The 22,412-nt window shown below is 35.3% G+C and overlaps 2 protein-coding genes across 7 annotated transcripts; both read right to left on the bottom strand.

Moving 5' to 3' along the window:
* Positions 1-41: 41 nt before the first annotated feature.
* Positions 42-5,430, bottom strand: LOC309512556 (tumor necrosis factor receptor superfamily member 14-like). The gene is made up of 5 exons (XM_082188210.1): positions 4,606-5,430; positions 1,900-2,025; positions 1,628-1,780; positions 1,097-1,178; positions 42-943 (listed from the first exon to the last, which is right to left on the bottom strand). The coding sequence occupies exons 1-5, from the start codon at positions 4,730-4,732 to the stop codon at positions 712-714; spliced, it is 720 nt and encodes a 239-aa protein (XP_082044336.1). The 5' UTR covers positions 4,733-5,430; the 3' UTR covers positions 42-711.
* mad2l2 (mitotic arrest deficient 2 like 2) lies at positions 3,438-22,136 on the bottom strand. 6 transcript variants are annotated; one of them, XR_014211074.1, is made up of 9 exons: positions 21,799-22,132; positions 21,592-21,710; positions 21,374-21,445; positions 21,140-21,240; positions 20,967-21,061; positions 20,789-20,862; positions 17,894-17,986; positions 17,388-17,565; positions 3,438-4,792 (listed from the first exon to the last, which is right to left on the bottom strand). XR_014211074.1 is itself a non-coding variant. In XM_082188212.1 (8 exons), exons 1-8 carry the CDS (start codon positions 21,836-21,838, stop codon positions 6,304-6,306), a joined length of 699 nt encoding a protein of 232 aa, XP_082044338.1. In that variant the 5' UTR covers positions 21,839-22,134; the 3' UTR covers positions 5,658-6,303. The 6 variants fall into 6 exon arrangements, 5 of the variants coding, with proteins under 5 accessions (XP_082044341.1, XP_082044338.1, XP_082044339.1 ...); XM_082188212.1 differs by lacking the exons at positions 3,438-4,792; positions 17,388-17,565; positions 17,894-17,986 and adding exons at positions 5,658-6,379; positions 7,151-7,272 and having other exon boundaries at positions 21,799-22,134; XM_082188214.1 differs by lacking the exon at positions 3,438-4,792 and having other exon boundaries at positions 17,086-17,565.
* Positions 22,137-22,412: the final 276 nt, after the last annotated feature.

The raw sequence follows: 22,412 nt of genomic DNA, 5'->3' as shown, positions 1-22,412 counted from the left end.
CGGGGACCTTTACAGAACGTTCATTAGAAGTCCTTTTAACATCCTTTTACTATCATTTTATTTTATTTTACTTCTGGCTAACCAAAGAAAACAAACACGTTGTAAGGAACAAAGTATTTGAACAATTGTAAAGGTGTTGTGCTCTTTCCGTGTGTGTGTGTGTGTGTGTGTGTGTGTGTGTGTCTTCCAGATGAATCTGCTGAGGGAATAGTCACTACAATTCGGAGCTCTCTTGGAAACCTGGGCCTGACTTTGGATCATGTGTCTGCATTCAGTGCAGACAATACAAATGTCAATTATGGAATCCACAATTCAGTATTCTCAAAATTAAAAAGTTCCAACAGTGATCTCCTCAGAGGCAACTGCCATGCGCATATTGTCCATAACACCATAAAGTATGCCCTGGATCAGCTCTGTCGACATAGAAAATGTAGTTCTGAAGGTGTACAGTTTCTTTTCCATCTCTGCAAAAAGGAGAGAGTCCCTGAAGGAGTTTTGTGCCTTTTGTGATGTCGAGTTCCATGAAGTCATGCGCCATGTGGTGAGCAGATGGCTATCACTCAACCCTGCAATCAGTCGTCTGCTCCAGAACTGGACTGCTCTCAAGTCCTGTTTCATTAGCATGGGTGTTGACTGTCCAAGACAACTGGCTTTTCCATCTACAGCCCCTCTCTCTGACATCTGGAAAATTACAACTATACAATGCGTCAACTATAGTTGTGGATGCAGGTCCAAATCTTGGGGAGAAGTTCCTCTATATTGTATAGAGTTTTGAAACTGCATGAGAGTTTTCTTTATAACAACAACAACAACAATTATGACAAATAACACCACACACACTACAATCACCGACAACACAATCGGTAAAAGTGTTCCATTACTGCACTCAGCATCAGACGTCTGTGTTCCAGTCTTGACTGTTATTTTGCCAAGAGATTCACACCTGTTAGAGTGAGGAGCTCAAGTTAAACTATATATATCTGCGAAAAGAGCTTGATTTAATCACAAAATCTACTGAAACAAATAAAAAAACAAATGCACAAATTTAATTTTAAGAAAGTGTGGAAAATCAATGTTGTAAAATAAGGATACTTACTTTGTATGTAAATTGCAGAGTGTACCATTTGAATATGAACCAACAGGACAGTCATTACAAACTGTATCACTAAATTCTGTTCCTATAGAAACATTCAGAAATATTAAGTATTTAAGTTTCATCTCCAGGAGCAATAAAGGAAGTGACAGGTCTCACATTAGCTATTGACATCATTATTCAGTAGGCTATAGCATCTGACACACAAAATGAATCATCACAATCATAACTTACTAATAATCTACTTCATCATAATTCAATAGATTTTGTCAGTTGGTTTTGTCAGGTGCTGCCAGAGTCAAAAGCAAACAATATGTCTGTCATAAGGATCTGTAGTCAATCCACATTCATAGCAAATTTATTCTCTTTTCCATGAGCGATGAAAAGTTGTGAAGCGAATTTGGAGCAATATGCAAATAACCATTTTTACAGTTATTTGATTTAAATGCAAGCAGAGTTATTGTTCTCAGATGTCATCTAATCAGTTTTTGTGGATGTAAAATAAAGAAGCTATTTGAATGATAACAGACTGACCGGTTTGGTTGACGTATTGTCCAGGTGAGCAGGTTGAATGTTTCAGAGCCTTTGGACAGCTTAAGTGCTGGTCTATACAGTAATAACCAGGCAAAGGTTCACACACTGTGTTTGATTTTAATGTACATGCCTGCTTTATTCTCAGCCCATTACCTTTGCAAGAAAGGAAACAAATGAGTCAGCTGTAGTAAACCTGCCAATGACAAGTCATCAGGAAAAAAGATGATTTGAAAAAATGACTCACTAAACGAGATCAAGTAATTTTTACTCACTTTCATCACAGACTGAACATGGCAGACATTTGGTCAATCCATTAGGAATGTTAGTATAGGTCATCACAAGGCACGAATCACATGTTGTGCTTGTGGTCTCATCACAATGCCTATAAACTCGCTTTCCTAGAAAATAATTACCAACACATTCATTATTGATACAAGTCTTAAATGCAAATAACAATTTGTACATATATTTTTGCATAAGCTACATTACTTATATGTCTGTGTATTTCTGTAAATTGTGTTAACACAGGGTCAGATATAAACAAGTTAAATTTAAGACTTTTTAAGACCTTTTTAATGCCACCTTGTATGAAAATGAAATTACATGCGTATGTGTAATATTTAATGTAAAAAGAAAACAAAATATCATCACTGTCCTAAATGCTATTTATTATTATGATATCCTGTAGTGAACTTTTCACATCAGCAGATAATATCCCATACAAACAATCTCACAAAAGCACTGCATCACCGAGATCTTTACAGTTTATTCTGAAGAAATATTTTCATCAGTGTTCTATAAGCTTTTACATACTTAAATCTGCATATTTATTATTTTTAATATCTAATATCATAATTTTTTTATCTCTTTACCTTTATAAAGGCCAATTTTTTTAACCTTATTAAATGTATGCGTCATCTTTCATATCAAATTCTTACATTTGATAAATTAATTCAAGATGCAATGTAGGGCTGTTACCAATTAAATTAAATAATGTACACTGCAAAATTACAACTGCAATAAACAATGTTAAGAGATTCATATTTTAAAGACATTTTTGAATATACAAATAAGAAATGTTGGAAGAAATGCATACTTTTAAACAAGAAACTAAACCGCCAGTAGGTGGCGGTACGTCAGTTAATGAGTGAGTTATTGAGTCTTTCACTCAACTGATTTATTCAGAACGCTGAATCATTCAGTAACAAAACACTGCTACTGCTTTGAAATACACAATAGTTCTGCTCTGATCTTTGTTTGGAACTATTTTCGGTGGTAAAACAGAACAAAAACAGTCAATAGTGTGACTAAAATGTAAGTAGGCTAATTTAATATTAACTATAGCCTAAGTTACTTGTTTAATGAACTAAAATCAATGTAACATTTGCAATCGTGAGAATATTCGGCAAATAGCTCCCTTGTCATGTTGTTATTTAACTATATCATAGGTTATAAATAAAAAAACTCAACATTTAGAATTTTTATCTGAGTAGCCAATACATTTCTTCTGTGAGTTTCTTTAGGCTATGTGTGCTACGCTCATTTGTTCTGATTCCTCCACTAAAGTCTCTCACAGGCAGCGCGAGCCTCAACAGCGTTACCAGAAATCAATTATCAATCGCTGTTTATGTAATAAAATCATAATAATTCTTGACGCTTCACTGGTTATTTGACAGACATTGGGTCCATCAGACTGGAGAAATTTTAGCAGTAACGTGACCAAAAATATTTAATACCCATGGAATCTGAATTTAAGACATTTTAATACTTTTTAAGGCCTTTTATTAGGATTTTTTTTTATTTAAGACATTTTTAGACCTTTTAAGGACCCGCGGCCACCCTGAAACATAACAGTAATAATTAAAATAAAATTATCAGATTGTAGTACGAATACAGATTGTCTGATTAATCGAGATCTTGTTTTGAACAATATTGATTCTTGACAGATTTTTTTTTATTTTTTATTTTTACTTTATACTTAAATATTTTTTTCTTGGACTGCATGAAAATGTATTTATACAGCTCTGCTTGTCCTGTAGATGTCACTGTGTTGCCACTGCTGGTCAACTTAATAGAGTTGTGAATTCTTAAATCAGAACTGAACAGAATGGAATTGATAAATCTATATTGAAACCCATCCCTAGACTGGAGTCATGTTGTGTGTACATGCTACATAATGCAATGATGCACACTCAAAACACATTACAATTTTCAAAATAAATCAGGTCTATTATAGTGATAGCCTATATAGATTATACATTTATATTTAACTTAGACTAGTGGTTCCCAGCCATGTTCATGGAGGCCCCCTTAGAGTACAAATTTTTGGAAGTTTCCCTTATCTGAAACAGGTCTTCAAATACTTAATCTATGCTGACGAAGCTTAGAATCAGGTGTTTTTGATTAGGGAGACAAAATGTGTACTTTCGGGGAGCTTCCTGGAACATGGTTGGGAATCAATGACCTATAGATTTTAAAATCTAGGTCAACCTAACTAAAATATTATATGTGACATAAAGGGGTCATATAATGAAAAATCAAATATCTGATGACATTGTGAAATAAAACTATGTATACATTTTTTTATATAAATAGAATTCACAACAACTTGGCCTGCCCAGTCATGGGAGGAGAAATTAAAATAGTTACTATATTATGACTATGTCAGATGAATGGAAAGTATGGGAAACTTTCCATTCATCTGGCATAGTCATAATATAGTAACTATTTTAATATAGCAACATGTGCAGTTTCTGCCAATGGGACTGCAGCTGCATGTTTTATATAGCACACTGAAATTACCAGTGTCTGGCTATGACCAGTCAAAATGTACAAGATTGTTCATGAGCATATTACAGTTGTTGGGCTCATCAGTACTGTTGAGACAGTTTAAAGCCTGATAAATCATATGACCCCTTTAAGTATTTGACTTCATCCTCATCTGTTGTGGCGATAAGATGAAGAACAGTTGGACTTACCTGGATCACACATTGGACAACACTCTCCATTAATGTCGTATTCTGCATTATTACAAGTTGCCACACAAAGCATGATTTTCATGATGAGTAGTGTTAGTAATGTTGAGAGATAATAGTATATACACATATCGGGGGACTAATAAAATCATCATCACTGGTCCAGAGGTGATCATTTTGTTTCATGGAGCTGAAAAAGAGATTTGTGTTAGATGCCTTTCAGAAAAAAAGAGAGAAATTGTGCCAGACCCTAACATCTCCCCAGTGTTCAATTATTAAACATGTCTTCAATATGACCAATAGCGCTTTTGTCTCAATACCCACTTGTCATCTCTTTTAAATCCATTTTACTAAAATGTATTGCTTACATGAATGAACTAGCATATGTGACCCTGGGTCACAAAACCAGTCACAAGTCGCACGGGTATATTTGTGGCAATAGCCAATAATACATTGTATGGGGCAGAATTATCGATTTTTATTTTATACCAAAATCATTAGGATATTAAGTAAAGATCATGTTCCATGAAGATATTTTGTAAATTTCATACCGTAAATATATTATATAAAAAATTCTTTTTGTGAGCACATATATAGTTGTATCTCGGCCAAATATTATCCTATCGTAACAAACCACACATCAATGGGAAGATTATTTATTCAGCTTTTAGATGTATAAATCTCAGTTTAAAAAAATTTTACCCTTTGTGACTGGTTTTGTGGTCCAGGGTCACATATAACATGTCAACTCAGAAAGACAGTGCTCTAAGTGATGTTGGGTGACTTCACTTCTTGTTGACGTTCAAAGTATTGTCAAACAAAACGGAGGCTAGCTAGACCCTCCCTCCTCCTCATCCACGCACTAACCCCCCAAACCCTACCCCCAAATCCTTTTTGCCGGTTATTGGCTGGAACAGTTTGTTATGTTTCGTGGTGCGGGTTAGCCCAGTTTGATTTCGTTGCAGTTTGTGGAGCTTGGGCTGTCTACAGAGACATTGTTTTTTTTACAGTGTGTTCAAGGGACAGGCTGTTTGCTGTATGTGACAAAAAAAATGTTGGCCTAAAAAACGCGTGACATCGCTTAGAGCACCTTTAAACATTGAATTTAGGCTTCTCTTCAGAAAATTTGGACTAAACCACTCGATTATGGATTAGTTTAGTTTTACAATCTCTATGAACTTTTTAAAGCGACAAAGTGTTAGTTGCGTGGGCTGTCAATGGAGGAACAGAAATCACTCAAATTTCTTTTAAAAGATCTTCATTTGTGATTTGAAGATGAACAAGTCTATACGGGTTTGGGATGATATGTGGGTGAGTGATGACAAAACGGGGGTTGGAGGTAACGGAACAAAAAAAAAATTACACTGCCTACGTAGCTTCTCTGCAGGGGCGGCGGCGCCAGAGAATTTTTAACGCATGTGCTGAGGGGGTGCTAGATCATTGACAGGCCGGGGGAGCTGCGCAAAACTTGGCCACTAAATATTTAATATTCAATTTTTTTAATGATCACAATTAAAGTTTTAATTTTATTAAATTGAACAAGCGCAACATTCAGCATTCAATCAAATATTCTAAAAGATGTAGACTATTAATAATAATGTTATTTCAACATAATATCTTGTTATTTCGACATAATGTGAGCGTGCAACAATTAAGCAAGATGTGCATTTGTAAATCCGGTGACGCGTGCATTGATTTTTATTAATAAACTAGTGTTTTCTGACAGTGTCTGCTGCAAAGATGAAGTTGACGATCGCCATCTCCGTAGTGAACGCGCCTATAGAGAGAAATGCACATAGGATTACATAATCAGAGAGTAGCCTTTTTCTTTTTGATTTATTTCGTTTAAAGACATTTCAAGCTTTGTGTATTTGATGTATATCTCATGTCTGTGTGAGGCATACACTGAGTTTCGTTAAGTTAGGATGAGATGCGCTCCAGTTAACGTGCAATGCAAGTGACTGCGCGGGCGCCTCCATGATTAGGCCTATATTGTCTGTTATATTTGCTTTTTATTCATTATTAAATCCAGGCAATTGGTTGATGAAAAATGTATTAAAATTAAGATACAATTTATACAAAAACGAAATTCACTTTAAAGAAAGGTTTTCTACAAAACAAAACTTAATGAAGGGGTTAAAATTAATTTTCCATAGTGACACAGGAGGTGCCGGATCCAATAAAAAAGGTTCGTTTTCTCTAGTTTAAGCTAGTTAGGTAGTTAGTTGATTCTTATTGTATTTTGTTTGTTTTCTTTTCTTTCTTTTTTTTTGTAGCTTAGTTAAGTTTCTGCCTTAATAGTTAAGAGGGTTTATGTTTGTTGTTTTGGCCTTGCCCCCTCTTGAAGCCTTGAAATCCTACCACATTTGTTAAAGAACTTGTTTTGCTATTGAGTTGTTTTTGGTCATTGTTAGGGCACTGGGGTTGGGAATTGAACCTTGCGGCCTCCACACATCACATCATTTTTATTCTGTTACTTGTCCCGCCAACCCTAGACAAAATAGGGATGTAACAGACACACACACTCACTTCTAGGGCCAATCCATACCTGCATGTCTTTGGACTGTGGGGGGAAACCAGAGAACCCGGAGAAAACCCATGCAGACACAGGGAGAACACCAAAACTCCACACAGAAAGGCCTCTTGGGACTCGAACCGGTGACCGTCTTGCTGTGAGGAAACAGTCACATATAACTATAAAAACATGAAATACTTTGGTGTCCACACCAAACGCGAATTTGATTATTTGCGCGAGTAGATTACATGTGTGCACACCAAACACGACGCGGAAATGTTTCAATAATTGGGCGACGCGGTTGCCGCGAATTCTCGATATTTGCCTCTTTCTCTCGTCTTTCACGCAAGTTAAAAAATTTCAAATTTGAGCGTGAAATTCGCATGACGCGTTGTCGCGCAAGCCAATCAGTTAACAAGTCCGTGCAATGGGCACCTGTCAATCCTCAACTAGCGCTGGAAGCGGCTGCCTGTCATCCAGTCGCAGTTCCTGGAGTAGACGGTGAAATTCACCTAATTGTGTGCTCCTCTGGATGCTGCTGTGTACCCCAGACATGTCGGAGTTTGGGACTTCGACAACAGGTACAGAGCAGTTTCTCAAACATGGTTGATGACGGAAATTTTTGTTGTTGTTGATGTGCGTGAAGACACTCAATCGCGCGATGTTTTTATTCGCGCGAGTGATGCGAAAAACAAGAAACATCCCGCGAGTAATCTCGAGCGAGTAACGCGATGCGAATATTTGTTTCGCTTTTGGTGTCATTCCAAACTAGTTTAAAATACCTTATGTGTAAAAGAAGATATAGCCTACTGATGATAGTAACCAAACAGTTTTGCGCATTCACTTCCACTGAATGAAAAAACAAAATACTGAGACATTTCTCAAATATTTTCTTTTGTGTTCCACAGAAGAAAGCGAGTAATAGCCTAGTTTTGCAACGACAGGAAGCTGAGAAAATTATGACAGAATTTTCAGAAACCATCTGTAGCGGACTTCACTCAACCTTCACAGGTTCACTCTCTTTCAGCTCTCTCCAGTCACTTGGATTTATACAGTAAAGTCTTATACAACAATTTCTTTCTGTGTCTCATTTATGAAAATTCACTTTAACAAAAAACAAATTAAATTAAAGAAATAAAAATCAATCAAAACATATTTTTACATGAATGTTATAGCCAGTTAATAATTATAGCCAGTTAATTGTTATAGCTCAATTTTTAAGATCGTATAGTTTTTTATTTATTTTCTCTCTCTTCTTGTTGTTGTTAAACATACACTGGGTGATTCTCCAACTACAGGCACTTTTGTGTCCTTGGCCTTTTTTTGTAAATAAATAAACAAACAAGTGCAAAAATAAACTGTCATTATGAAGTTCATGCTCCAACATCCTAGTAACCACCAAATCTTTCCCCTTTTTTCTTTTAAAAATGCTTTTGCATGGCTGTTTATTAGCAGATTTTGCAGTTTTATGCTTGTCCCCAACCCAGACTGGCCCTCTTTGAATGTTAGAAAATTATATTAAAGGTTTAAATTTAAAAGGTTTTCGATTTAAAAATATTTTTTAACATGTTTGTCTTAAGGACAAATAAAATAATATCATACCATCGAAATTCCATATGTATATCATAATTTTAAACTATTTTTGGAATTAAATAAGTCTGTCCACAGGTTTTCCGTCATTTCCACCTCCATCAACAAAATCCACTTTAATAGATCCACCTTAAATATTTTATTTACTTGGTAATCATGGAAATAATAGTGAAAAGGACGTATTAGTTGAAGATGAAACTTCAGGCACATGTGCTCTTCAGCACAAGAAAATAAATCAAGGTAACTCAAGTTTTTATACAGAGTATTTTTATTCAGCGTCATTTCCACCTTGGCTGTAGTTCAGTTGAATTATGTACAACAAATATGAAAATAATGTATTTATGTTTATTACGAGTAAACAACATGCTAAGTCCAAAAGTAGCTAAGCCTGACATGAGGGAGTGCTAATATTGCAGAAAAACTGCTAAAATGTCATTTCCACCTCCGTCATTTCCACCACTGAGAAATTACAGGCTTAGCTTTGGACATGATATAGGCCTATGTAGTTTTTGTGCGCTATTTGCATGTTCTCATGACATATTTGTGCTTTTGGACTGAGAACTTTATATATCACCATTCCAGTACACTCTAAATGTATTTTTATTTATCTATATTTATATGAATGTTTTGAGCAGGTTTATATAATTTGCATATCATTTGTAATCATTATTTTTAAAACTATTAGGTATACTGTTCAACTCATATATGTTAAATAATAAAAATACATGGTTAAAAATATTTTGGACTGGCAATTTAAGTAAAAATAAACAGAAACAATCGTTCCACCATAAACCGTCATTTCCACCACTTTCCACCACTACAGTTTTTAAGAAAAAAAAAAAAGAATAACCAACGATGTGGATCTAAATGTATTTTAAATCAAGTAGTAATAGTTCATTACTTACAATATATGTGTGAGTGACTTATAATAAACATAGACCTGAGCAAAAATGAGATACTGTAGGCAAAAATCCCAACTCGTGGCAACTCGTGGCATTTAGCAACTTTAAATAAAAATGCATTAAGTTCATGAAGTATTAAGATTTATTTTGTTACATGATTAGGTAGCCACTGATGTTGTTGACAGATACATATTCTTATATAACAGTTTTACAATATTATATTGTAATAAAATACATAAATTGAAAAGTGGTGGAAATTACATCTTTATAAGCGCTCTACAGAAAAACTGTTAAAAATAATAATAATCCATGGAATTCTAAAACTGCCCACTGTTATATTGTGTTAGAAGACAAATGAATGAAGCTAGGAAGATTGTTTTAAGAGTGTTTTAAGAGAGTGAATTTTCCATAAACTCACAGTGCCAAAAGTGCTCCTAGTTGGAGAATCACTATTGACAGAGGACAGACAAACAACACACAAGCCTTCAGGTTCACTCTCTTTCAGCTGAAGGATGTATGAGAAAAGACACGATAAGTACCGTTCTCCCTAACAGAAACTGCAATTCAGCTAATACACAGGTCATAAATATGGGATTTGGCAGGTGGGGAAACCCTAAAATTTTGTGTTGGTGCAACAGGGAAAATTACTCACCGTGGGACAACATCTAGCCGCGTTTCCACTGTTTTCACTGTTTCCACTGAGTCTCGTGGTATTATGAGTGTCACTGTGGCACCAAGTATCACAATATTTATTTACTTGATATTTTAATGGTTTTATTTTGGTCCATTTACATCTACACTGATATGATGACAAAATTTGCTGAACACTACAATATGGAACACAGCCTTGTTTTTCACAATGTAAATTCAAACATAAAAATGTCTGAAGACAACTATAACAGAAAAAAAATCACAACAACAATTATGGAATTTTGACATTAGCCTACTTCACCCTCGACTTTTAAGTCCACTGCAACATCCACTTGCTCTGGTTAGAACAGCAACTGTCAGGGGCTGACTGGGACAAAAATTCAGCCCTGGCACTGTAGCCACACCAGCCCACATTACCCCACACTGCCACCCCCCACAGACATGGGCATTCACATGTGAGATAGTAAGGGGGGTTTGGGGGCTCCCCCAAGAAAATGTGGATTTCTCTGAACTACATGTGTGCAAGAGAGTGATGTGTGCCAGTGCCCCCGTGTCACCAAGCTTGGCCCCCCCTCTGACCCCCCTAAATTTGGAATCGTAAAATCACACCAAACAACTGTGCATTTTATCAGTTGCGGCGCCTTCATCTATAGGCTACACTGCAGCACGACGTATATTCACATCAAATGTTAACGCAGAGGAACGGGACACTGCAGTTCACAAAAGTTCATTATTTGCATGTGCTTTAAAGCCTTGCCGGTTAAACATGTCATTCGCTGCTGATGCGCTGTTCAAACATGCGCTTTACTGAGCGCGTACACACACTCGACGCGCACATGCACTAAAAGCCTGTAACTGGACTAAGTTATCTTTTGAGTCTTATATTGCGCTAATACTGTCAAATACAGACAATGTTTACATAAACAAAGTTGGTTATGTCTAAAGTGAAAGCAAACAGAGAAAATTAATTAAAATCTGCTTGTCATATGCGTGTATATTAGACGCGTCGCGTGCAGTTCTTAAAGAGACAGTAGCCCTAATAATAAACATGCTGCCGCTTGTCCTTAAAGAGATAGTTCACCCAAAACCAAACAGTTGCTGGTCCCCATTGACTTCCATACATAGTAGGAAAAAAATATACTATGGAAGTCACAGGGGTACATCAACTGTTTGGTTACTCACATTCTTTCAAATAACGTTTATCTTCAACAGAAGAAAGAAACTTATTCAGGTTTAAAACAACTTAAGAGAGTAAATTATGACTTTTTGGGGGGAGAACTATCCCTTTAATGTTAATAAAACAACAAAACACACAGAGGAAATCATTCACTGCTCTTGACTGAGAACTTTAAGTCTGTTGTGTTTTATTTTCATATTTGTTCATTTAATTACTTTCTTCAATTCTACTGTTAAATACACCTATAGCTGAAAAAATAAAGCACTGTTTATTTCACTTGTATATTAAGTTGTGTATGTGTAATACACACAAAAAAAAAATGGTTCTTCAGCGGTTCTTCAGGGGTTCTTTGCGGTGGTTAAGGTGCTATATAGCACCACTACCATTTAAAGAACCTGTTAAGCCCAGTTTGGTTCTTCAGCGGTTCTTTGGGGTGGTTAAGGTGCTATATGGCACCTCTTATGGTTCTACATAGCACCATTTGACAAAGGTAGGTGCTATATGGCACTTAAAGTGGTTCCCCTATGATTACAAGCCAATGAACCACTTTTAGTGCTATTTAGCACCATTTTTGTTTAGAGTGTATGTATCTCTGTTCTTAATTTTTATTTACAAAGAAAATAGTGACAAATATTTTTATTTTCGCCACTTTGGCCTAAATGTCTGCCATTCTTTTTTATTTTATATTTTGTTACCTATATTTTGTTACCTATAAGGCTTTGCTTTTAAAATAGGGACATTAGTTTGGCTGTAATGCTCAGTCACATGCAAAATTGTAAAACCAACATGAAAAAAGAATCGTGATAAAATCGTGATTTTCCTGAAAAAATAAATAAATTGTGATATGATATTATTGCCATATCGCCCACCCCAGGTGTAAAAAAGTGCCTAGATGTGCTTAGATGCTAAAAATGTGTTATTATTGATCATTATATCACACTACAATTAAACATAATGAAACATTCATTTGAATTGAAATTTCTTTATTAGCTTAGCTAATATAATTTATTAGCTTTTTCTAGAGATTGCAGTCATGCATGACATGGTGAAAAATGACTTGAAATAATACTGAAAATAGGTTAAGATGAATGTTAAAGGTGTGCCCCCTAAAAGCACAAGTGGCCCCTGCCTGGCCCCCCCAGTTACTGTGGTCTAGAACCGCCACTGGCACCAAGAACAGACATTCATTTAGTTCAACATGAACATTTTTCACTCTACACCTAAGCTTGAAATTTAAAACAAGAGCCAGCATTATGTAGGCTAAATGGAATTTTTTGTAATTATTTAACCTTTTCACTCGTGAAACAATGCAAGGAGGGTAAACACATGGCTACATGTGACAATGACTCTGACAATGACATTTGACATTTGAAATTGTGTAAACAAGCCACAGGGAATTCACAGACAGCTCATCATTGATGTTCTTCAATTGAAAGTAACTTAGGACAAATGCACCTGCTAAATGAATACATAAACATAAACGACAGAGCTGTTCTAATAAATGTGGATCTTGATCTGCAAATGAGTTCAATATTATGGAAACAATTTGAAATTGAATTGAATATACTCAAACATTTTTTTAACTAAAGTTAGCCAAAGTTCTTCGCTGTCACTAATCGCTCATTTGGAACTCCCACACCGTTATCAAAGAAACGTCCAACACCGTTATCAAATTACAATATTTATGTTATATCTGCACGGCGGATATTGGCAAATACTATAACTTACTTTACTTTCAAATTTAAAATCACATAATAGGCCCATTCATATACAAAACACACATTAGGCCTAAGGGCAATCCAATCAATATTATCAAAACATAGTAATAGTTCTATTACATAGACTAGCCTACTTAAATATTTAATTGACTATATTGCAACTATTAACAGATTTAGCTATAGGCTACTGTAACTTTCATTCAGTATAAAAATTAATTTTGATTTGGTTAACTAAATGTGTTCTTAATCAATGGTCTTAACTAAATAATTGTAGCCGCCCCATCTCGTGTGCTTTCTCTCCCACTGGGCAAATTTAACATTCATTGCCATAACTATTCATAAATATTCTAGTTTGTATAATAACAACAAATATTTTTGAACAGGCTACTCAAATGCATACATAAACTCCATCGCAGAGCCATTTAAAAACTCTTCCAACGGCTCTGAGCTCCATCGTTAGTTTAGACTGTTGACGTGGTGCGCAATGACAGTTGGTTGATTTTCGCTCTCCATTTCCTGTGATGTAATGTATAGATATTCCCTTATACCCTATGCCGTTCACAATACCTTTTGAACTGAACATTTTCTCGGATTGGAATCTCACTTAAAGGTATAGCAGAGGATGTTTTACTTCCTGGTGGGTAGTCTAAACTATTGGTCCTCCTAATTGTCAATCATTCTGGTGAATCAATCAAACTTTTCAAAAAGTGGAGAGGGCGGGTCTTATCTAAAATTTGGAAAGATCCTCCGCTATACCTTTAAGATGGCACCCTGTGAAGTCCACTTCGAATGGAACTTTATTGTGAAAGATTTCACAAATGTAAGTTAAGATCAAAACTGTAGGCCTACTGTATGACCCAAATACATGACCATTTTTTACACTGATTTATCTAATGGATTTGACTGTTATTCATTGGCACAGCCTGTATAATTATACAAGAAAAAGGGGACAGAGCAGTGAGAAACAGCAAAACATGACAATATGCGGTTGTGAAGGTTTTGCCAAATCAGGCTCAATCTAAACCAAATTATTTGGTATCACTGCGGTCTGTTTATTGGAAACCGATGTGAAAAATGAACACCTATTTAAAAAATAAAATAGAACAGTTTTGTGTTCTGTCTTCCAGTTTTTTGTTTCCACAGCATGAAGGTAAGATCTTACAGATTTATGAATGAACTGCTCATTTTAAAATCTTCCTGGTCTACTGACATTTGTTGTTCAAAAATTACAATGCTCATGATAACTTTAGTTAACTCTAACATAAGTAAACCCACATTACCAGCTAATACATTTTTGACAGTGATGCCATAGAAATATACAGAGCTACCGCAAAATGGAAAAGCTATTTTGAAAATCTTTAGAATTCTATAGCTCTCAACCACACTCATCTTCACTTTGTAAACGTGTATATGGAGCAGTTAAAGAACGCAAAATTGTGTTAAAAATGAAATAGGAACATTTGAGTACAATGATAAATCTTGAAATATGAAAAAATTACACAGAAGCAAAATATAGATATATTTGTAAAGAACAATTCTACTTACTTAACAAGACACACAATTCAGCTCAAAATACTTCCCAGTAATGAAAACATTTTAAACAAATCTGCTGTTAAAAAAAGAAAAAAAAAGAAATTCCAGTTCCACATGAAAACCAGCAGCTGCTTTCATGCATGTGACTCGTTGAGTCACATCAGCTACAGACAAAAAACATCATGAATGTTTACAGCTAAAGTGCTTATCCTGAAAACATTATTTTTAAGATTGCTATAGCTAGAGTCTTAAAGTCCATTAGAGAAAATGTTTGGGTTTTTTTCTCCATAACAAATAATGCTATCAGGATAACAATTTGAAATGGAAAAATTAACATGAATGTCCCAACAATAAAGGTGTGTATATTAAAAGTGTCACATAAAAAAACAACTAAAAACCACACTCTGGAGATCTATTTTCATGACTGAAAATAGCTATTTAATTATTTAAATGATCTATAACATGACAGACGGGCCATCTTAGTATGCATGTCATGGCTAAAATTTAGTACTGTATATAGCACGGAGATTTGCAGGAACACAGTACAAGAAATGTCACAATTAATTGCAAAACGGTGTTGCTGTTTGCTACATTTCATTTCACCTGATCTTAATGTAGAACACACACATTTCATTTCCCTCACAGAACTGGAACAACCACTTTCTCTTCTACTTTTTTTTAAACAGTTCTAATAAATTAACAGGAAGTTTTGCTTTTGTGAACTTTAAATATTGTTTACTTTATCTGGATTGAAGATATTTGTTTGTATTAGCACAGAGCTGCGGGAAGAGAGATAAGGAAATCTACAATTAGTCCGAATTTTAAGGATCTGTGTATGCGTTGACAAAATATCAAACAATGGTCTGGGCAAATATACAGACCAATCATTTAAATTCATTTAAATTCAGTGGATTAAAATAGCAATGTCTCAAAATAATAATTGTCTGGGATTCAACCATATTTTGTTTTATGACCTAATGTCATTTTTATACATAAAAAGTGTGCTCTTCTGCAGAATAGTTGTGCATGCTGAGGTAAAATTGATTTAAAATGAACAGCGTTCACCAGGTTCAACAAAATGAATAGAACAGTATAATCACCTAAACTTAAAACAAATATGGCTTTATATTTAGCCTTTTTAGATTCTAAATGACTATTTACACGTCCCCATCAGTTTTAAAAACATCCAACCATCCAATCAGGCGCAATCAGAATGTGTTTTCAGGTTTGGAAAATTAACTAATAAGAAGTGTGGGAACAATGACAGCATTGAGAAGCTAGTGTTAATGAACATGAACAACAGCTGTAGAAGTGAATTGAACCAACCACATGATGCTAGGACAAGTGATAGTATGAAAGAATCACAAAATAATAATCAGGCTTCCTACACATTTTCCGTTTCAAAATTCTATATTTTTCGACTCTGAAGATTTTTCATTCAATATTTAACATAAATGGTTCATAGAGTATTATTTTCAGCATTGTATTTGGTACAGTCATCTGTAAATATAATTTTTTCAGGTTTTCTTCGTTGGTTTCCTCGAAGTGATAACATGGCCATTGCGCTTACATGATGAGAAGAAACTTAAAACTGCATATATTTACCTTTGACACATCAGTTTTATACTGTAATCGTGGTTTGATGTTGAATGATCACCAAACAGCAAAGTACAGTCTGATTAAGGTGATCGTTTGCTCCTTTATCTGTTGCTGGATTGAGTGGCACTCGCACATTCGATTAGTGAAGTTCAAAAGAGACCTGCTTATGGTAAAAGACAGAGAGCTATGTGAAATGAAAATGTGCCCTTTGAATTTATTCAATTGTGTTTGACAATCACTAAAGGATCACTAAACTTTTGCCATGAAAACACTCTGCTTGTATGATGCATTTATTTTTAGAAATTCTTAATTCAAAAATTCTTAATCAAAAGCAAAATCTAATAAAATCAAACATCTCATTTGTTACATTTATACCTCTCACTTAACAAAATGTAGATGTAGCGCCGCGCAATTTCAAAACTGTTTTCAAGTCTCATACTTCCCTATAGCTTTAAAAACGATTTATTCCTGTCGGTAGAAAAATATGGCAATGTGGACCACTTTCTCTTTTACTTTTATTTTTTTAAATTGTACTAAATTAACCGATTCTAGCAGAAAATGTATGCATTTGTGAACTGAATTTACTGTTTACTTGATCTGGATCCAAAAGGCTTGTTTAGATTAGCACAGAGCTGCAGGTAGAGGAAATCTTAGTAACATTTAAAATGTTTCAGTTATGCATTAACTTTCAGTTAATGTTTTCTTAAAGTGATAGTTCACCACAAAATTAATGTCTCTCTTGTGAACCTTAGGGATCCTTCAATACTGTGGATAAATAATAGCTGTTTAAATACTGTGTACACAGCATTTCTGTTAGTTTATTCCCAGGAAGAAACATTCACAAAAACAAGATCATAATTTTAATCTAATGTAAAAGCTGTTTCAAAAATGTAATCTTTTAAACTCTATTTGTGCTCCCAAAGACACATGTAGTGTAACTGGAGTAACAACAGAGATATAAAAGTGAAAGATGACAAAATTGAATAAAAAAAAAAAACACAGGACAATTTCAGCACAATGACAAATCTTGAGCAAAAAGTGATAAAAATGAAACGGGCAAAAGATACAGATATAGGCTACTGATAAACAATTCTACTTACTTAAAAAGAAGTTAAGTCCAGCTCAATATATTTCCTTTAAGTTTATGAGAAATACATCAACATGAGCTAAAAACCACTTCCTGTTTCCAGTAGAAACAGAAAGTAACAGAAGCTTTAATCTGCAAAACTTGCAAGTGCATCAAGTTTTCTGTGTTTTTTCTTCTACGTAGAGTTGCATCTGTTTAAAAGAGAAAACACATTTTGATAATGTTCCAAGACTGTTACTAGTATTTATTTTTTTACAAGAACATGGTGTTCTGTGTCAGTGTAGCTTTGTGGCTGCTTTGTAGTGCGATTGCTATGACCCAGAAAATAGAATATGGTCATTCTGAAATACTTATTTTTAAGATGTAAGATTTAGACATGTTTATTTAATTTAATACTATCAGCACAACCATGTGTGAGTGAAAAAAATGTCTCATTATTTAATGTGTTCCTTTTTCACTCAGAATGATCCAAGAGCATTTTGTGCCAGCAATGAAATCAGACTGTTGGGAATGTCTCACCTTGAGAATATCGGAAGTCATCGTTTTTAGAGGAATGAGTTTAGCCTCTTCCATGTGAACTTCCTGCTCATCTGCTACAATCCATGGAAAATCCTGTAAAGACGATAAGACAAGAATGCGCAAGATATGAGAGTTTTAAAGGGATAGTTCACCCAAAAATTTAAATAGTCATTTACTGTATGCATTTATTTTTTATGAGTCTGGATTTGAATGTGGCTACTGTGTGCACCTGAGACTCGTTTCAATAGCGCCTGTATAACATTGCGCGATCCATTTGAAATGGATGTGTGATGTGCTTGCCATGCATTATGATCATTGTATATTGAACTTAAAACAACGTAAGCCATTATATAGATTTATTCAAATCAACCGAATCAATAGGCATCGCAGGACCAATAAGTTCAAACCAGGCCATCCAAATTTCCTCAAATAAACGTTATTCCACATTAGTCAGTTAAGGTATTGTTGTTCGTTACCACGGCAGCCACTTGCATATCCGAGTTTGAACGCGCTTCTCGTTGACATGACGGGTCGCAAAATCTCAAGTATTTTCTTTGTTAGGTTGTTGATATAGCAACTGTTTAAGTGTCAATTCATTTTTTTTTTTCATTCATAATTTTTCTCCTTTAATCCGATATAAAATTCCATACCGTATTGGGATTTCCTCCAGCCAAGGTACATTTTAAGATGGATCAGGTGTAAAACAAACATGAGCCGTCTTTATCTGAGGTACATTCCTGTCATGAATGACATTCCTCGGTGTAGATGTTGACAGCACATTAAAGCAGTGCTCCCGCAAAGTATCCATAACCCGAGAAGTTTCCAACAAGGTTTTCCGTTCAAATAGCTATTACTGCTTCTTCAATAGCCCCTGTATTTGTGTTTCTAATACTGAAAGTTCATCCTCAATAGCGTATCTCAAGATCTCTTTGTTCTAACATCCTGCAACGCTGCAGCCATGTGGGGAATTAGTTTTAGTTATTTGCGGACTCGCCTTGCTTTGAGTGAACACTTGATATTTCAAACTGACTTGATCCTAATGATTTTAGTGATTTGTTGGGCTTATATTTAGTGAACATATCTGCAATGTATTGAGGTCCTAGGCCATTGAGTGATTTATATTAAAAAAAGTAATAGTACTTTAAAGTCAATTCTAAATGTAACTGGAAGCCAGTGTAAAGTCCTGAGGACTGGTGTGATATGTTCATGTTTTTTGCTCAGAATCCTGGCAACAGCGTTCTGTATGAGCTACCTGTCTAATGGTCTTTTTGGGAAGGACACTGAGGAGTCTAAGACTTGAATGGATACAAAATATCTAATTCTTGAAATATTCTTAAGATAATAGTATGCTGATTTAAGCTAGTTATTGCTGTGACATGACTACTGTCTGCCTCCAAGATCACACCAAGATTCCTGACTAGATTATTATTTTTTGGACCCCTAGAGTCAAGGTACTGTCTTGGAAATGTTAAATTGTATATTAAACTAACCATGTTTCTAACATCTAACATTTGAACAGAATGTACTGTTCAAATTCGAAACCAAGGGAAAACTTGTGACTGAGTGTGTGTGAGTGTGTGGGTGTATAAATAGCAAAAAGGGGAAATTAAACTAGACAGATGACTAGTTCTCAAACCTTGTGATAAGTAAATCACAAAAACAGAGTTTGCTTGTGCCAGTGACAAAGGGAAAAAGTTGGGGCTTTTGAACCTATTAAACCAATCATATTGAAGGTGACATGTTAGTCACTATAATCTTATTTGTTGTCTCGATTCTATAAAAACTGTTGTATCTGTGTTTGCTTCTTGGGATTCTCAATGGAATTTGTCTGAGATCCTCCGGCCTTGCTTCTTGGGAGAGATTCCCTGAGAACTGCTCGGGAAGATCTCCTGGCCGTGATTAAAGCATTTAAATGACATTTGCAGAAGTTTATTTGTCGATTATTCCTGCGCAGGAAGCTAGTTTAGGAAGTAAGCTAGTTAAGGGGAACTAGTTAGTTAGCTGACTATTATTGGACGGGGACGTCGATTTGTAGACGAGACCCAGGGGACGGCGATTTGTAGATGAGACCCAGATAGACTAAACGTCGACAGTCTAAACGTTGACAGTAGACGTTCGGGGACGTTGATTTGTAGACGAGACCCAGATAGTTAGGTTTAGGGAAAAATCTACCACAGTATGCATTCACTTTGAGAACTTCATCTTTGTTTCCAAATGCAATGACTTGTTTAACTGAAGAAAGTTTTGGCACATCCAACTGTTAATTTCATCAATGCATTGGCACATGGAATCAATAGGGCTGTAGTCGTTAGGCGAAAGGGCTAAGTAGATCTGGTGCCATCTGCATAGCTGTGGTAAGCAAAGTAAGTCTTAAACTCCAGAAAAGATTGAAGATGTCAATAAAGTTAAGTCCCCTCATGTTTTTGCAGCCATGTATTTAGACCAAGCAACCTTGAAAACACATTAGTTTCTCTTTTTGGGAGCTGTCCACTGTTGAACGACTGAATCTTCAGCTTTCCAAGTGTTTCAAAGTGACAGCAGGAAATTATACTTCAAGACTCCAAGTGCTCATGAAGTGTGCTATTTGGGACAAGGCCTAAGACTTCACATCAGGTTTGCATGAAAGCTTGTTTCCACCATGGAATAAAAAAAAATTAAAAAAGGTAATTGCAACTTTTTATCTCACAATTCTGACTGACTTAATAAAATGTTTTACTCTATGGTGCAAACAAGCTTCCATAAGTTTGCATGTTTATTTTTTTTGGTCTTCTGGCAAGATTCACTTAGATATCCAGTCAACAGAGTGAGCAAAAGAAAAGAAAAGAAAAGAAAAGAAAAGAAAAGAAAAGAAAAGAAAAGAAAAGAAAAGAAAAGAAAAAAGGAGTTTTAACACACCTTGATGACCTGAACTTTTTCCATGTTTCTTGTGGCAGCTTCCCTGGTGTGTACCAGCACTGTGAATGTACATCCTGCGGAGAGAAAAAAAAAGGCACAGTAATGTAAATGACTTTATTCAATAAGTGTAAGGTCATTATCCGGGTAGCTTGGTTTGTGGTGAAGGCTGAGCACCTACCTGGAGGATTGGTGTCTAGAACAGCGTCACACACACTGATTTTTAGAATCACAGCTCTCAGCAGCTGCTCTACATGGGACAGCAGGGTCTCTGAGCTGACACGGACAAATCACACACGTATGAAAGACATGCACAATGTTTGCTTCAAAAACACTGAACCCACTGTAACTCACCTAATGGACAGCAGTGGAGGCTGTGAGATCTCAAACACAAATCTCTCCACTGGATGATGCTCTTTATCCATGATCACCACTACAACCTTCTCAGCCTCATTCTGCACAAACAACATCAAACATGTCTTATCCACTCACTTATGTTTTGTAAAAATGTAACGGTTATATATTATATTGCTCAACCTGTTTTTCTTTCATATGTGAATATTAAACAAAAATGAAATAAAAACTCACCTTCTCTATCAGTGGCTTGATACAATGGAGCGTGTCTTGAATGTACTGATTTAACTCAGGATGGCATGACATCTGTCAAATTAAATATAAGTGGTCAAATAATTTCTTTCATTCAGCACTACCTTTGGGCTCACTTGTGCTGACTAATGTTATAAGATTTCCAAAAACATTGATTTAAGAGTGCATACCAGAGCTATCATCAATCTTAAAAACATTACCTGCACAGGAACGTTATATTTCTTCCTTTTCTGAAAGATGCCAGACGGATAAACTTCTCTGACATAGAGGATGAGGTGAATGGCCACTTCCAAAAACTCACACAGAATGTCAGCAACAACTGCAAATGATCAATATAATCAGAATACTCACAATGGCGTTATTTGAAAGCTGTACCGTGCAGTAAATTTACAAATGAACTAATTTACCTTGGCCAAAATTAAGATCCTGCCTTGTCAGAGTGGCCATAGTGAAATAGCCAAAAATAGATGCAACAACCTTTAATGAACTGATGATAGTCTCACATGTCAGCGATCATGCATGGTTGCTTCAGAATATCTGTGCATTCAGTAATAAATGCGAGTCCTCTGCGAAAAATCCTAGTACAATACATTCAGTGCTATAATTTAAAAAATGTCTGTTATCCGCAAATAAACATTAAATAAACTAACATTTAATAAAACAAGGCAGCATCTCCTACATTTTTTTATTCTTGAAGGATCAGGATGTTTACAATTTTCTTCTGTAATCTGCAGTAGAACAGTAGCGCTATATGGTTTATGTGATTCTGCTGCCACCTACCGGAGTGGATGAACGTGACAAAGCTCCACAGCACTTTAACCTAAAGAATTGAACAGGGAAGTGATTTTGAGAATCTTTATTATACTCAATTTTTTTGTGTGTGAATGAAAGGAATATACTAATGTGATTATTAAATGTTATATCTCATAGTATGCAGTAAGTAAGAAAGTTGGCAGTAAGGCCAGAGTCAGAGATCACATAAAATGCATGATTAAAGAATTAATTCTTTTCACCCCCTAAA

This window comes from Leuciscus leuciscus (assembly GCF_965113295.1).
Source record: "Leuciscus leuciscus genome assembly, chromosome: 13".
In the NCBI taxonomy this organism is placed as follows: Eukaryota; Metazoa; Chordata; class Actinopteri; order Cypriniformes; family Leuciscidae; genus Leuciscus; species Leuciscus leuciscus.
The sequence above is the reverse complement of the archived record's forward strand: the minus strand, read 5'-3'. Positions and strand labels throughout refer to the sequence as shown.

What these genes read in the sequence shown, in the direction of transcription:
- LOC309512556 (XM_082188210.1), bottom strand. Translation starts at nt 4,732, where the DNA reads ATGTGTATATACTATTATCTCTCAACATTACTAACACTACTCATCATG. An exon ending in ACAATACGTCAACCAAACCG is followed by an intron (nt 1,179 to 1,627) that starts GTCAGTCTGTTA and finishes ATGTTTCTATAG; the next exon opens with GAACAGAATTTAGTGATACA. An exon ending in CTCTGCAATTTACATACAAA is followed by an intron (nt 944 to 1,096) that starts GTAAGTATCCTT and finishes TCACTCTAACAG; the next exon opens with GTGTGAATCTCTTGGCAAAA.
- mad2l2 (XM_082188211.1), bottom strand. Translation starts at nt 21,838, where the DNA reads ATGGCCACTCTGACAAGGCAGGATCTTAATTTTGGCCAAG. An exon ending in CCTCCACTGCTGTCCATTAG is followed by an intron (nt 21,062 to 21,139) that starts GTGAGTTACAGT and finishes TGTCCGTGTCAG; the next exon opens with CTCAGAGACCCTGCTGTCCC. An exon ending in AAAAAGTTCAGGTCATCAAG is followed by an intron (nt 7,273 to 20,788) that starts GTGTGTTAAAAC and finishes GTTTCCTCACAG; the next exon opens with CAAGACGGTCACCGGTTCGA.